Source organism: Phymastichus coffea, unplaced genomic scaffold (assembly GCF_024137745.1).
Source record: "Phymastichus coffea isolate CEN01 unplaced genomic scaffold, Cenicafe_Pcof_1.1 PCOF00063, whole genome shotgun sequence".
Taxonomy (NCBI): domain Eukaryota; kingdom Metazoa; phylum Arthropoda; class Insecta; order Hymenoptera; family Eulophidae; genus Phymastichus; species Phymastichus coffea.
In genome coordinates, this window is record NW_026706874.1 from 542,887 (window position 1) to 558,287 (window position 15,401).

The 15,401-nt window shown below is 57.2% G+C and overlaps 2 protein-coding genes across 4 annotated transcripts; both read right to left on the reverse strand.

Moving 5' to 3' along the window:
* Positions 1 to 133: 133 nt before the first annotated feature.
* LOC131667258 (Kv channel-interacting protein 1) lies at positions 134 to 14,987 on the reverse strand. 3 transcript variants are annotated; one of them, XM_058940571.1, is made up of 6 exons: positions 14,729 to 14,982; positions 13,616 to 13,875; positions 4,329 to 4,398; positions 4,050 to 4,120; positions 3,675 to 3,947; positions 3,053 to 3,235 (listed from the first exon to the last, which is right to left on the reverse strand). In XM_058940571.1, exons 2-6 carry the CDS (start codon positions 13,778 to 13,780, stop codon positions 3,185 to 3,187), a joined length of 630 nt encoding a protein of 209 aa, XP_058796554.1. In that variant the 5' UTR covers positions 13,781 to 13,875; positions 14,729 to 14,982; the 3' UTR covers positions 3,053 to 3,184. The 3 variants fall into 3 exon arrangements, with proteins under 3 accessions (XP_058796553.1, XP_058796552.1, XP_058796554.1); XM_058940570.1 differs by lacking the exon at positions 4,050 to 4,120 and having other exon boundaries at positions 134 to 3,235; positions 14,860 to 14,987; XM_058940569.1 differs by lacking the exon at positions 4,050 to 4,120 and having other exon boundaries at positions 134 to 3,235.
* On the reverse strand, positions 7,419 to 9,571 carry LOC131667256 (tRNA (guanine(26)-N(2))-dimethyltransferase). The gene has a single exon (XM_058940567.1). It carries the CDS (start codon positions 9,319 to 9,321, stop codon positions 7,714 to 7,716), a length of 1,608 nt encoding a protein of 535 aa, XP_058796550.1. The 5' UTR covers positions 9,322 to 9,571; the 3' UTR covers positions 7,419 to 7,713.
* Positions 14,988 to 15,401: the final 414 nt, after the last annotated feature.

A 15,401-nucleotide genomic window follows, 5' to 3' on the forward strand; every position in this document is an offset into this window, starting at 1 on the left:
TGAAAAAAGGAAATGAAGCTAGTCAAGAAAATTTATTTGACGTCATAAATAAGCACAGAAAAAAAGGTGACGTCAGTGTATAGTGGCGTACCACAAAATTTTTTGCAACACACAGCATCTCCTAATTTTCTCGTTTCTTTTTTTTTTGTTCTTCCGGTTAATGTATTTTCATTCATCTATAAAGGTGCATAAGTTTATATAGAAAGGTTTTTTTAGTTCAAAGAAGGCTCGCACGTTTCATCGTTAAAAGTTTTTCGGTATACAAAGTTTTCGCCGAGCAAAAAAGTTTATCGGAAGTCTTAAGAGTTCTAAAGATTTGTTTTTAAAGGTAAATTTTCCAGCAAAGGGGCTTGGATAATCTTAATTATACATTTGTTTTTATATAGATTTATATATCGTATATATAAACGGTATTTATCAACGGTAAACATGGATAAAACCAGAATATACAACACAACAGATTATTGGAGTTTTTTTTTTGTTTTTGATTGGTTTGTCAAAAGTCACAAAGCTATATAAGATAATAAAAATTATTCCACGCAAACGTCCAATAAGGTATAATGAAATATGGAATTTCACTTTTTATTAACGAACAAACTGATTATGAAAAAACGCAAAAGCAAAATTAAAATGTCAAAATCAACGAACTCAAGTTAGAAAGATAAACAGTCTAACGTAAAACCCACTCACGTATACTATACGTAAATCAGTTTGATCGAAAACTTGAACGGCAGGTTGTCAAGGTAGCCACTTTGGCTTGGCAACCCATTGAAATCGAAGTGGAACGTAAATCGTCTAACCTGCAACTTCTCGTTCATTCGCGCAACAACAACGGGAAATTCATTCGCGAAGAAACGAGCTTTACAAATAGACGACTTCTCCCTCGAAATTCATTGTCGCAGAGGTACGTAATTCGTCCATCGCAGCATTTTTTTTTATTTTTTGTTTTTTTTTTTTATTCGGTGGTTCAAAGGCGATGCGAGGGTGCTTTTATATTGTTATACTATCTTGGTGTTTTTTTCTTCTCCTCAATCGTCGTTACGCGCGTCGCTCCCTCTTGATCATTCTTTTCATTTCGCATTTGTCGATGCAGCCTCCGCGACATCGCACCTTTCTTTAAACACTAAGAGCACGACGAACGAATTTTCTTCGCTTCGTTTTTTTTTTGTTTTTTTTTTCAAAAACGAACGCTCTACGCTGAAATAAGAAAGAGAATTGAGCGCACCTTTTTCTGTTATTCTGCTTCCTAAGTCCCTACAACATTAAATCGTGATATAAGATACGTAATGATTCGTAATTAGATTATAATTAACGTGCTTAATCGACTAGCTACCCTGACAACGAATTTTACAAAATTGATTTATTAATTTTTTTTTCATTTTATTCTTGTAATGCGTAATTCTCGTTTGCTCTCTATATCTTTTGTTACAAATGGCTAGTGTGACTGAAAAAACCGATTTGTTTTTTTTTTTTCGTATCGCGCGCAAAATCCGCTGTCGCTGTCTTTCCTTTGTTCTTCTGTCGATAACGAGCCACCATACGAAAGGTAAGTATCCGCCTTTTGTTCGCGGGGCCGAAGGAAATTGGGGGAAAATCGATTGCTCGCCCTCTCCTCCTGAAACGTCGAAGTACGTTCTCCCGTTCTTTTTGCCTTTGACGAACAGAAAAATTATGACCGCCGACACGTAGAAAAATTTCTCGCCTCTGCTCGGGAAAGGCTAAAAGATCCTCCCTCGCGCCCCGAGCTCGTCGCCGTTCGGTCGGACCGCGACGCCGTTGCTCGGATGCGATACTCGCGCGGCTCGCCGTGTTTCGGACGAGCGAGAGGGCGACAAAGAGAGCCGTCGCGCCATTGTGGTTACAAGTAGCGAAGATCGCAATCGCTTCCCTCTGGCTTGACGCGCGCGCCAGGGAGTTTTACAGACAAAAGGCTCGAGCAGAAAGAGGTCGTCCACACGCGCTTATCGCTCCTCCTTTCTTTCGACTATTGCACCGATTCGCGAGTGGCTTTTTTTCCCTCTTTTGTTTTAATTATTACACTGTATTGGACGCTTGTTTTTTGTTGGATTCACAGCCACGCGTATATATTTTGTTTTGCCTATGTTAACGATATAAGTGTTCTTATTGAAATAACGCACCTTAATTACATTTCTAAAACGATATATTTTTTTAAATTTCTTTTTTGTTTTTCCTCTTTTGTTTTTTTGGCACATGTCGAACCGTCGTGTTCTCTCTCCGTCGAGGTTCTCGATTCGTTACGTCACGTGTGTGCTCCCCAAGTTTCGTTGCCTTTTCGGTTACGCACTGCTTTTCGTATTCCCTGCTGCTCGTCGGCAAATAGTTTGTTAAGTCCCTTCGCGATCGTTTTGTTTGTTTTTTTTTCTTATTTGTCAGTCACTTGAAGCGCCTTTCGTTCGCCGCACCTTCCGGTTTCCTCGCGTGGCGCACGCCGTTTCACTCTCCGCAGCTTCCCCGCGCGTATTGCTCTCGCGATATACATCTTGGAATTCGGAATGGCATGCGGCTGAGGGGGTAAGCTGCGGTGTAATTAACGCGCGCGCGCGTCGACGACGGAGCGGCCCGTCATCCTCGAAACCATCTCGACGGTGGCTCTCGTGGTAAGAAAAACTACGTGCGCCTATGTGGGTCAAACGCGACAAAGGTATTCGGTCGAAGGGCGACGGGTGGATGAGTGGGCGGGCGATTGGGGGGGGGGGGGGGGGGGAAGAGGGAAGACTCAACAAATGATGTCTTAGCAAAGCAGCGACGACGCAGCGCCGGAGGTCGCATTCGCGGTAGTCGCGGCACTGGCAGCAGCGCTGGTTCTTTGTCGCAGCTCCTGATAAGGCGGCGGCGACGGCGAGGACGACGAGAAGGTCGACCACGTCGCTGTGGCCGATAGCACTTCCGTCGCTATCGGTCTTCGCTGCTGCTGCTGCTGCTGCTGCTGATGCTGCTGCTGTTGCTGCTGCTGCTGCTGCTGCTGCTGCTGCTGCTGCTGCTGCTGCTGCTGCTGAGGCTGCATCTGATGTCGCGATGACGAAGGCGTGTTCATATTGATAAGCGACTTCGGTGACGACTCTTCCGCGTTGCGCGAGCCAGACGCCACGCACTGCCGATGCGGCTGCTGCTGTTGTTGCTGTGACGAGGCGCCTCCCCCTTGCGAGGAGGCGCCGTCGTCTGATCAGAGCACCTCGTTGTCGAACATCGCCAGCGAACGTGTGATTATCTCGTCCTGTTTTTGTCAAACAACATCAGCGGCGAATCAAGATTTGAGATCGATGGGAAGGGCAAGATAACTGTCGCGACTTTTGGCCGCGCGCGCGCGCATTAAAACTTTGACCCGTTTCCTCTCCCGATAGCATTAACGTCGCTCCGTATTCGACGGTGAAAAATTCGAAAGCGCAAAAACTGGACGCTCGCCAAAAAACCAGCAAGGGAGAAAAAAAAAACAAGAAGAAGAAGCAACCGTGCTTTTTTACTTTTGGTGGTACTTGCGCTCGTTCGAAGCACGCGACGTATTTTATACGTTCTCCCGCGAGGCAGCTTCTAATTGTGACAGCTCGGTCTTTTCCGAATGTAACGGCGCTCGACTAACGAGCGGAAGTATTCGTTAAAGATGCGTTTCGAAAGCTATCGCACCAACGCGAGGCACCGCTGGGCGGCTCGGTCACCTTCAGACAGCTTTCCATGAACTCCTCGATGGTGATGACGCCGTCCTGATTGAGGTCGAGCTTGCGAAAGACCCGGTCGAGCTGGTCCCTCGCCTGCCTCTCCTCGGTCTCGCGGTGCTTGCGGCCCATGAGCTCGTGCACCGCGGATATGACCTCGCCGAGCTCGCCGCGCGTGATGCAGCCGTCGCCGTTGATGTCGTACAGCTTGAAGGTCCAGCGCAGCTTCTCGTAGATGCTGCCGCGCAGCAGCGTCGACAGCGTGACCAGCAGATCCTGCGGATGGGCCAGAGAGGGGGAGCAATTAGTGCGCTGCGCTGCGCTACGACGGGCGCGCCGCTCTCTCTCTCTCTCTCCCTCTCTCTCTGGCTCTCTCACCCTGAAGCTTATGGCGCCGTTGCAGTTCACGTCGAAGGCTCGGAACACGTAGTGGGCGTACAGGCTCGAGTCTGGAAGGAGACGTTTCGCCGGTTGAGGCGGCTGCGGTCGGGAAGCGCGACGCCGCTCGGTCGTCGCTCCGCGTCGTCGTGGCGCGCCGAGAGGCGGTCGCGCTTCCCTCTCGCTGGTCCTTCTTTCCCCCCTCCGCCCAGAGCCTCTCTCTTTCGCTAGCTCACCGCGGCTCTATTTTCGGCTTAGAACAACAAGAGCAACACTCACTGCCGTGCGGGAAGAACTTGGCGTAGATGTCCTTGAAGCAGTCCTCGTGAACGAGACCCTCAGGACACTCCTGCAACAGGCAACGAAGCCACGGATGACAAGTGGATTCGCCGAGCCAGAATGCGGGTACCGCACACCATACCGACGGCTGCCTTCGAGGCCTTCAGGTGCCCATGCCCTTCTCGTTCGCTCTGTCCCGGGCCGATTTATCGCTCGGCGTCTATTTCCGCGGCTCTTTCGCTCAGCCCCAACGGCTAATTGCGCGCCGGCAGTTTGTTTACATTCCGAAGCTGTGAATCCGGTGCTCCTTTCTTTTTTCGGTGTTTGTTTGATCGCGATGGGCCACGACCGCGGAGAGGCGGAAAGTTTCACTTTTGGATCGGCGTGGGTGTCGGTACCTCCGTCCTCGACTGGCACGATCGTCGCGCGCGCCTCTCTCTCTCTCTCTCAAACGCGCCTTTCCGATCCGAATGCGGAGCCTCGGCGCGATTGTTTGCAGGCAGTAAAGCCGCGCGCCGCTCGCAGATTCGAGGAGGAAAGCGAGAAAGAGAGCGGCGGCAAACAATCGACATCTCGAGGAGCGCCACTCGAGAATCGAGAACGCTCGGGAAAGTGCACTTCGGGGCGAACCCATTCGAGGCGTGGGCTGGCGAACGGGCGCGTTATCGCCAGCGCACGAGGGCGTTTCTCGCTCTCTCTCTCTCGCTGCGCGACTCCCGTTTTCTTTCTCGGCCTCATCGCGAATGATCCGATAGCCCGTCGAGAGTATCGATCGCCGATGTATTTCGAGCCCCGCCAACACCCACTTGGCGCGGAGGGAAAAGGAAAATAAGCGAACTGCCCAGATGCTCGGAGGAGACGAGGCTACTACCCACGGAAATCGATCGTACGCTGCGGGCCGAGGACGTCGACTGGGACTCCGGCCGGGTGGAAGACCTGACGACCCTGTCCCTGCGCGCGTTCGCGAAGCGCTGGCTCGCCGAGCCGATCGATCTCGAGGACCTGCCCAGTCTCGAGGACCGCGATCACCTGCTGGAGTTGCTGCCACTGGACCTGGCTTTCGAGGCGGCGATCAAGCTGCTCCCCTACGAGCACTACTGGAGGCGCGCTGCCGAGGCGAGGTGCGTTTCGGGGGGTTCGGCCGATGGCGCAATTACAACGCGGCGTCGCGCCTCAGGTGGACGGTCGCCGACGCCAGCGCTCACGGCGGCTCTTGGATCCGGCTCTACTGCGAGCGCCACTTGTCGGAGCACCTGCAGCGACTCGAGCCGGCCCACTTCGCCGAGCGTCTGCCCGAGGAGATGGAGCTGCTCGAGCTCGCGCGGCCTCACGTGCGCGCACTCGAGCTCCGCCAGCTGCTGCCACTCAGGCGAGTGCCGTCCCTACACCCCCCGGAGACTTTCTCTCTCTCTCTCTCTCTCTCTCTCTTTCTTTCCTTCCGACGTGGCGAGTCGACGTTGCAGGGCGGAGGAGGAGGAGCAGGCGCGGGCGGAGATGCGCGAGCCGGAGTACCACCACGTGCCGCTGGACCTGGTGCTGCCGCGGCTGTCGGAGCTGCGCGAGATCTCCGTCAACGTCGGCGTGATCTACGCGGACGACGGCGTCGAGTGGCGCGACTTCGAGTGAGTTGCCCGCGGGCCTCGTCCACGGCGGCGCCGCCCTACTGCACGCACGCGCAGATTTTCAGTGGAGGACAGCGCGAAGCTCGGCCGCGGCGCCAAGGACCTGCCCCACCTGCGCAAGCTATGCCTGACGAGGAGCAGCCTGACCAGGGCCCGAGCCGCCGCGCTCCTGCAAGGCCTGGCCGCCAGCGAGACGGTGAGCGCCACGCGCCACGCGCCGCCCGGGCGACTCCGCGCGCCAAAGGGCCACGCGCGACGAGTCTCGCGCTTTCAGCTGGAGCATCTGGACCTGTCGCACTGCAAGCTGGGCGACGACGGAGCCGCGGCCGTGGGCGGCTATCTCAGCCGGCTGGAGGCGCGCCAGCGGCTCCGGCATCTGCGACTGACCAACAACGGCGTCGGGTCCGAGGGCGTCGCGGCGATCGTGCGCGGACTGCTCGTCGGCGGCGGTCGGATCCACCACCTGGACCTGAGGCTGAACCCGGTCGGCGACCGAGCCGCCGAGCACCTGGCTGCGCGTGAGTCTCCCCGTCGCAGTAGCGCGCTGTCGAGCGGGTCGCGCGACCTTCGCCGCGGGCAGCGAGACAACGAAAGGAGACCCATTTGTCAACGTCCTCGCGCAGTGCTGCTCCGCTGCCGCACGCTGACGCACCTGAACCTGAGCGGATGCAGCTTGGCGGCCGACGCGGGGATGTCCATGGCCGAGGTGCTGGCCTCGGGTCGACTGCCGACCGACCGGCTCGCGCTCGACTGCTCCAACAACGACTTGGGCCCCGTGGGTACGACGCGCTGCCCGCTCGCGCCCCTGCTTCGAAGCCCAAAGGACGTGCTTTCTTTCAGTGGGCGAAGCCTTTGAAGTCGTCGCCGAGTCGTGTCCGCAGCTGACCGACCTGGACGCGCGGATGTGCGGCTTCCACGGCGAGTCCGAGTTCGCGATCAGCCAGAGCGTTTACAGGTAAACGGACGGTCGTTACGACACGTGAAAACACGCGGCGACAATCCAATTTCCGAGCGGCGAATCGACGTCGGCGCGGCTTTGACCGTTTCTAGCTCGCGAGAGCTGTGCACGCCACCCTCAATTTGTAAGGAAAACCTTCGTGTTTTACGCGATTTGTTTCTGCTTTCTTTACGCGGCGGCGATGTACTCCCGGCAAGGGCTTATCGGCTAGTGGCGAACGCTGTACAACCAATTACAGCGAACGTTACCCAACCGAGTTGGAGGGCACGCGCGCGACGAAAGACAACTCGTCGGGGGGTGATGCAAACTCGGACGGGGGTCGCGTCCGCGGGCGCATGCATCGCGGCGCGTTCTGGCGACAAGCCAAAGGGCGTGCTGCGCTTTCCGCGGGAGGATTGATTCTGTATAACGGGTCGGCCGCGCGATTAACGATAATCGCGACCACGACGGCGACCAGCAATCCATCGCCTACATGTCCCGACACTTTCGTGCGTCTTCGTCCTTTTTTCTTTCCCCTTTTCTTTCCTTTTTCTTTTCGAATCCGTTCGATGAGATTGAAATCCGCGGAGGTCGATGCAGAAGTTTTCGGGCAGCGCAGAACTTTCAGACTCGTAATTGTTGTTCTGAAGTTTCTCGCGGCTGTGCGCGGATCGACCGAAGGGAGAAAAATGCATTCTCGAGCGAATGGACGTATGTCTGTGTGTGTGCGTGTGACCTTACGCGAGAGAGAAAAGGAATTTCGTCGTGAAATAACATTTTATTCGTGTATGTACAACAAACGTACGAAAAGAAAAAAAACTGTTTTTTATGCCACACTCTCATCGTCAAGTCTTGTCTTCTTATCCTCGCGACAGCTTTCAACAGCAGCCTCCTCCTCCTCCCCCCTCTTCCTCTTCTTGTGCTTATTCTGATTTCGCTCCTGCTTACTTGACTGTCTGTGCTCTTGGATGATAGTCGTGGATCTAGTGCCGGGACCCCAATGCGCAGTCGGGTTCAGCTGGAATCTCGTTAATTTTTGCCTCTGCGAGAACGGCACGGCGTCGGCGTGTCTCTGGAATGACACTTGAGTGACGGATTCGCCATTGAGTATCGCTAAACCAGCGCTTGCCGCTTCCAACTTCTCCCTTTTAATTGGATTCCCTCTCTCCAACGCGCGCACAATGTCCCAGATCAGCTGGTTGGGTGCATCTGTCTTGATGGAAGTTTTGTGAGCGTGAGAGTATGACACTCGGTAGCCCGCGTTCAATATCGCCGAGCGGAACTGGATCATCGGCGGCACTTGCAGTTTTACCACGGACGTCAGTCTGTCTAACTGATAGTACAGCGGAATGTCAAGCTCCTCGTTCACCACGTGCAAGATACCTTGAATCCTCCTGACGCAAGCTAATTTCTTCAAGTGATTGTCCTCTTCACTATCTATTGCGTTCAATATCTTCTGCACAAAATCTTTGTTGTGCAAAGGTCCGGTCCATATTGGGCCACCCATGTGATGCTTGTGCTTGCAAAACGAGCACAACTTATCTACCACGGGTGCTTGAGGTAATTTATGCGTGTTCTTCTCGTTTGTTGTACCTAGTGGCTGAATTGTTATGCTCTCACAGCCAACGCACTGATATACCAGTCCTAAATTACTAGTATTGCGTTTACATGCCATTTGACTACTATGTAGTTTGACGAACACTCTGATATAGAAATCAGCACTGATAGAGAGCACTGGCACGATGACTTTTCCATACCTTCCAGCATGACTAGCAATGTGCTGCAGTAATATCCTCAAAGCCATCTCGTGACAAGATTTACTCTTCAACGACACAGCACCATACTTTACGTAACAGGTCTCTGGAGAATTACCAGCCAGCACAGCCATATCGGTGGCAGTGACCAATAACAATCCATTGTCTTTCAAGCACTGCACAGCTCCATCCAGGAATGTGGATGGACAGCCGTATGGATCCAAATCAACCACATCGAACTTTGTCTTTCTATTCTGGTACATAACCATCGTGGCATCGTCGTTGTGTGGCTGTACAATATTTTCAACCTCGTTGTAAGCTACATTCCTCTTGATAGCCTCAACTGCTTGAGCAGAGATATCATTTGCCACAATTATATTAATACCTGGCACTTCCTTGGCATATCTGATGCTCCGCAGACCTGTTGCCGACAGAGCTTCTAATATCCTTAAGCCTTCCGCTGAATTCTCATTCTTGGCACCTTTCTTTTTCTCACACTCACTGTTGCTCCTCTCTTTGGAGTATTCGGTGAGCACGGCTATGCTCAAGTCGCGATTGAACTGCTGCACCGGATTGTAAAACACGTTCTTTTTCTCCAGCAGAATCTTTGCCTTGCCCTCCGTCAACACGTCCGGCTGTATATTTTGTTCGTTGTTGTCCGCCGTCGTCGACTTATCCATTATTAGTCACACCGGGCGCTCGTGTATTATTCTCGCGTCAAGCCGTCCTAACCTAGCAAGCATGTTTCGGATACGTATCGATCTATGAGCATTGCGCGTGCGAGGTTGAGCTCTGTGCCGCACGGCAGCGAGCGTGGCAGCGAGCGCGGCGCGGAAGAGAGGGGGAGGGGGCGGCGGAGAGGGAAAAAGCTCTCCGCACGGAAATTCGAACCGCGTTCGCGGCGGCTGTTTTTTCCCTGCGAGCTCGATCCACGGACTTGGCTTATCCGCCGAGGATTTATACGGTCTCGCGATTAAGCGACGTAGCAAATTCAATATAGCCCGGCTGGCGCTCGAAATTATGCGGAGTCATGAGACGCGAGCGGATAGAGAGAGGTTTAATAAAGCGAGAGACACAAAAAAGACGAGTGCTTTACGATAACGGCCCGCGAGAATGTGGGTCGTCGCCAATTGGAAGCGAGACGCGTATATCGACGACTGTTCGCGCTGCTGTATGCCAATGCGCTCTCCTTTTTCGGCGAGACAGAGAGAAAGAGAGAGAGAGAGAGAGAGAAACGAAGGTCGGAGGTTGCGCATTTTGCTTCGCTAGCTCGCGAGGACGACGAGCGCGATGCGGTCGAACACACACCTGTCACGGAAAACGAAGGCGATTGTTTTGGATCCGTCCGGAAAATCAAAGTTTTCCGAAAGAGGGACACTAAACTCGTTGACTAAGGCCACGGCATCGACGAAGGGAGAGCTCCGAAACGGGCCGCAGGCTCGCGCCACGGACAAAGCGACGACGGCGAATTCGAGGCACTCGGCTTGCGACCGAGGGGGCAATTAACGCGGGCGGAGCTCAACGTAATCGGCCTCGCGTGGGCTAATTCAATTCTGTTCATATTCAATGCAAATTCCATGCCCTGCGGATTTGTAGTCGCTCGGCGCGCGCAAGAGGGGACCTCGGATCGTCTAGTCGCGCGACCGCCGAGGTGTTCGGCTTCGGGCGCGGGTACTGCGAGGCGCGTTCGGTGATTCCCTCGACGACGGGCAACGGCTGTTCGAGCACTCGAGCGGACCGCGAGGTTCCGCCCGATCACCGACAGAATCTACGATAGGACGGGGGAGAAAAATTTATGCCCCGCGTAAACGGGCGCCGCGGGCGCACCGTTCCGAGGTGACAATCGACCCGACGCTCGCAGGAACCGATCGGCGATGCAGAGGAGAGCGGAAGCCCGCGGGCGTCGGAGCAGCGACCAACCCGGCGGAGGCGGCGGCGGGGCGCGCCGCCCGACTCTGCGAGCCCCGACGGCGTACGAGCTGTACCAGCGCCGCCGGCCCGCCGAGCACGCGGGTGAGTACGAGGTCGGCGGGCGCGCCTAATCTGACCCGAAAATCGGCGCGTCGCGTGAGCGCCGAGCGTTTCGGCGCGAATTAATCGCGGTGGTTTCGCAGCCGCGCCAGCGGCGAGCACGGCGCTCGCCGCGTCGGAGGAGCAGGAGGAGCCGCGCGAGCAGCCGGACGAGCAGGAGGAGCAGGAGGAGGAGGAGCGAGAAGAGCGAGCGGGCCCTTGAGCAGTCGGCGAGGAGGGCGGCGCGGAAGGAGAGGTGCAGCTCCGCGCCGATGGCGCACGTGCGCGAGACGTCTCTCTGGTGAAGCGCGGCCCGTCGAGAAATTATTCAGCGACCGTCCGTGAATGGCTCGGCTTGGAGCGGCGCGCGAGAGCGCGAGAGAGAAAAGCGGGAGAAAGGAAAACACAGAAGTGAAAAAGAGGAGAAGGTCATTGTCCATATAAATAACATCGATCGTCGCCGCGCGCGCTCAATGAAGGCTGCGCGCGCCGCTGACGTCAGGTGGCACGGCCGAGACGCGCTCGCTCGCGCTAACGAGGAGGCCTCTTCCGAGGGCCGCCAAGACGCGCGGTCCGGCGAGATCGATAAGCGCGGCTGGACCGAGGCTCTCGCGGCTGTTCACCGCGCGGACGAGCTCGCCTCGTTCCTGCGGGCGCGTTCGGGGGTCGTCGACGTCGAGACGGCGGTTCCGATCGGCGCGCGGGACGAGGCGACTGCATGGAAAGCCCGAACCGCGAGGCAGAAGCGCGCGCAATCGATCATCGCGACGCGGAGGCGGGAGGGAGGACAGGCGAGCGGCTCGAGGTCACCCATTAAAACTTGCAATCGACGGCCTAATTGAGCCGTGGCGCGAAGGCCCCCCCCCCCCCAGCCCATTGCCAACCAATTACAGTTTTTTCACCGTGCCCCTGCGTCCATCCGCCGCCGAACGGGCTATTTCCTGCTTTCCCTTGTCGTTTCCTCGCGGCAACTCGGCTGTCAAGACGTAGCGCGCCTTGTGTTCTCGGCGAGCCCTCGTGTCACCCGCGCGGCAGTTCGCCCGAAGCGAATACGCTTCCTTTCGGGCGAACGTTAACGAGCGAGATTTATCGGGAAAAGTTTTACGAATCGAAACGTTAATGACTTCGCCGAGTTTCCGGAATGGGCCGAGCGCGCTTTCATTGCAAATGGAATCGCACCGGAAGTAGCCGTCGTGGGTGTACCTGGATCTCTAGGGACTGCGTGCTTTGATCGTTATTATCGAACTTTTCCCACTAGCGCCGCATTCGATTCGCGCGACAACGCAACTTTATCGGCAAATCGCTCAATCGTATTGCGAAAAGAACGCGTGCTCCGCAATAAATTTGCTGAGTAAACGCGTGTGTGCGTGTGCTTACTTCCGTTGCGTGCCTACAAACGTTCACGACTGAAGAAAAATCAGTCGAACGACGAACAGTGCCTCGTATTTTTTTGTCATGCGCAAATCTTGAAAATTGATTGGCGATCGACGAAACTTTCTTTGCTCCTTAACTCTGTTTCGCGCTATTGGACAAGAAGTCTCGTTTTAACAGTTTTCATTTTGAAAGAGAAAAAAAAAAGAGCGACCACGCGACCGGAACGAATTCATCAGCCAGCGTGACAAATTCAATTTCGGATCACGAAGAGGAAGCTATAGGTTCGTGCCAGCGTCGAAAGTGTAACCTCGACGCCGTGAGACTCGCCCGGATAAGTATCGCCGGCCGTATTTTATACCCGAGCCGGAATGCGGCGTCGCAAACATTACTCGCCTCTCCAAACGTAATCCTCGCGGAGTCGATCATTCCGCTCGCGCGCACCCCCCCCCCCCTCCACCCCCTCATTTAAATCTCGACTCGCGTCGCAACGAAAGAGCGCGGAAACGCTCGCTCGCTTTTGTTCGCGTATTTTGTAATCGACGAAGCGAACGTTTCCCCCGAGGCTCGTGGGAACGCAGTGGAGGACGACGGATATGCCACCTGTTCGTCGGGGATTTTTCGGTCGAGCGGCGGCGGCGCGAATGGAGAGGGTCTCGAGCGGCGAAGTCGCGACGCGACTAATTGAGAAAGAACCGAGCGGAGTGGTCGCCCGAGGCTGCACGCGGACGTTATCTCGCGTGGCGCTCTCGAGATAAAGACAGAGAGAGATAGAGAGAGAGAGAGAAAGGAAGGGAGAGAGCGACGCGACGATCGCGATCAGCCGGCCGTCGGCGCCCAGCTTCGGGCCGGCGCGAGTCGCGTGCTCGCGGACAGTCGGGCCTCGAACCTCGCCCGCGTCCTTGGCCCCGCTTTCGGCGGAAGGATGCGCGGCCGCGCCCACTGCCCCCACCCCCGCCAAGGGCAGCGCGGACGCGCACGCGAGGCTGGGCCCGCTCGTCCCGCGGGCTGCGAGGAACGCCGCGGGGCGACCCGCCGCTATTTATAGCGCCCGCCCGCCCGACCCCGATTCCTATCGGCGACGACTCGCTTTGGCGCGGCCTATCTGCCGCCGACGATCGCGCGCGAGCGGAAACGGCTGCGTTACGAGCGGCTTATCCTTCGCTAAGTGGCGCGTTCGAATTAACCCTTCCGCGCCCGGCCGGCCTTCCCCTCCCCTCCCGCCGGCACTCGCCGCGCCCGAGAAATTTACGAGCTCGCTCGGCGGCGGCCGTCGGAGCGCTCCATTGAGCGCCCTGGGCGGGGACGCGCGATCGGCGAGAGGGAGAGGCCGTCCGGGAAGCGGCGCCCGATCGACCGCGATCGACGAAACGGGGAACACCGCGGCCGCGACTATTCATGGGTGGCGAGGCGAAGGTCGCGCTCGCGTCTCCCCAACCCCGGCGAAGGCGCTCGGGCGCGCCCGACGGAGCCCGGGCGCCGAGTCCCGGCGGCGATCGCGGCCGAGCGCGAGCCGTTCCCAGCCGGCCCGCGCCGGCACGTCGCCGGATCGGCGCGCGCGGCCACGTGGCGGGGCATGCGGGAGGCACTGACCTGCTTGAATCCACGGTACATCACGCGAATCTCCTGCCTGGAGAACTTGGTCTGGCGGAGCAGCTCCTCGAGGGCGACGGGCCTGGTGGTCTGCTGCCTGGCGCGCGCGCTCTCGAACTCGTAGAGCGCCTCCTCGGGGCCTGGCGAGTCCGGTGGCGTGGCCATGATGTCGCGTCGGCCGACGGCGACGGGGACGCGCGGCGCCGCCTCCTATCGGCCCATCGCGCTCGACGCCGACTCCTCTCTGCGGCCTGGCCGCGCTGATCAACACAGCACACGCTTCAGGTTAGTCTCCGCGCGTCGCGGCGGCCGACGGAGAAAGAGAGAGGAAGCTCGCGAGCGCGGCGCCGAGGGTCGTTCCCGTCGGCCGGTGGTCCGGCCCGCGAGCGAGCGGAGAGCCCTCGGTCGCTCGGCGAAAGACACGGGAAGCCCATCGAAATCAACCTAGAGTATACTCGACGATCATCCGCGGAAAGGGTCGACCCTCGATTCCTCGATTCTGGCACCCGTCGCCACCGCTGGCCGTCCAAATTGACCTGTCGAACGAGTCGCGACGCTGTCAAACGGGATCCCCGTGCGAGTATGAAAGAAAGGTGGCTGTGGCAAGCCCCGTGTGCGTCGTCGCGCTCGCGCAAAAGCTCTCTCCCTTCGTTTTCCCCCTTGGCGCGCTCTTTCTCGCTCTCTCTCTCTCTCTCTCTCTCTCTTTCTCTCTTTGACGGTGTTCATCTCGCGCGCTTGCGTCACACTCGCACACGACCAGGGAGAGAGAGAGAGAGAGCGCGCGCGCGCGCGAGTGAAAATAGCGAGCGTTGTCGGCTGGTGTTTCAAGGGATGCCACACACGCGCGCGCACGGACAACAGGTTCCTGGCTGCGCGAGGTGCGTGTGCGAAATGGAGCACGAAGGTGCTGGCCTGTCCTTCCGCGTGCGTGTGCGCGACTTTCGGCCGCGGATCGCCGAGCGGTGCACGCGCGCCACCAGCTCCTCTCGCGCTCTCTCTCTCTCTCTCTCTCTCTCTCTCTCTCTCTCTCTCTCTCTCTCTCTCTCTCTCTCTCTCTCTCTCTCTCTCTCTTTCAAGTCGATATTATCGGGAAAAAAGAGCGAGCGCGCGTACGTGTGTTGGCGGGCACCCCGTAACCTTCGCCTCGTTCGCGACAGAAAAGAGCGAGGAGAACTCCGTCGTCGTCGTCGTCGTCGTCGTCGTCGTCGTCGTCTTGCTCGCCCGCTCGCTCGCTCGAGACTCACCTGCGTGGCGCGAGCAATCGATCACACGCACGCACTGGTTGGCGCGAGCAGCAGCAGCAGCAGCAGCAGCAGGTGCCTGTGCCACGGAGAGCAGCCTGTCTCTGCCGCGCCGCCGCCGCCGACTCTCGCTCGAGCTCTACTGATCGCGGCACGACGCCGCCGCCTCGCGGGTGTTTCCCCAGAGCCGCCCCTCTCCCCGCCCCTCCTCCCGCCCGCAGCACCGGTGCTCCCCTGCACGCCTCCTCGGATGTTGCACTGGCTGCCGCCGCGCGCCCTGCACTCTCTCTTGCTCTCGCGCGCGCTCTCTCCTTTGAACTTTCCGCAACGATGACTGTCTCGCGCGCGCACGCCAATGACGATGACCGTCGGCACCGAGGGTCGTGCTGTTTCGCTGCTCCTTTCCGCAACGCACGCTTCCACGCAGGTGTCAAATACATGCGTGTACGCCTCGCACGGGAACACCGGAGCGATTCCCGTCGATCGGCTCTCCCTTTTGCACTCTTCGCTTTCCATACGCGATTGATTCGCCGACGCGACCGTGG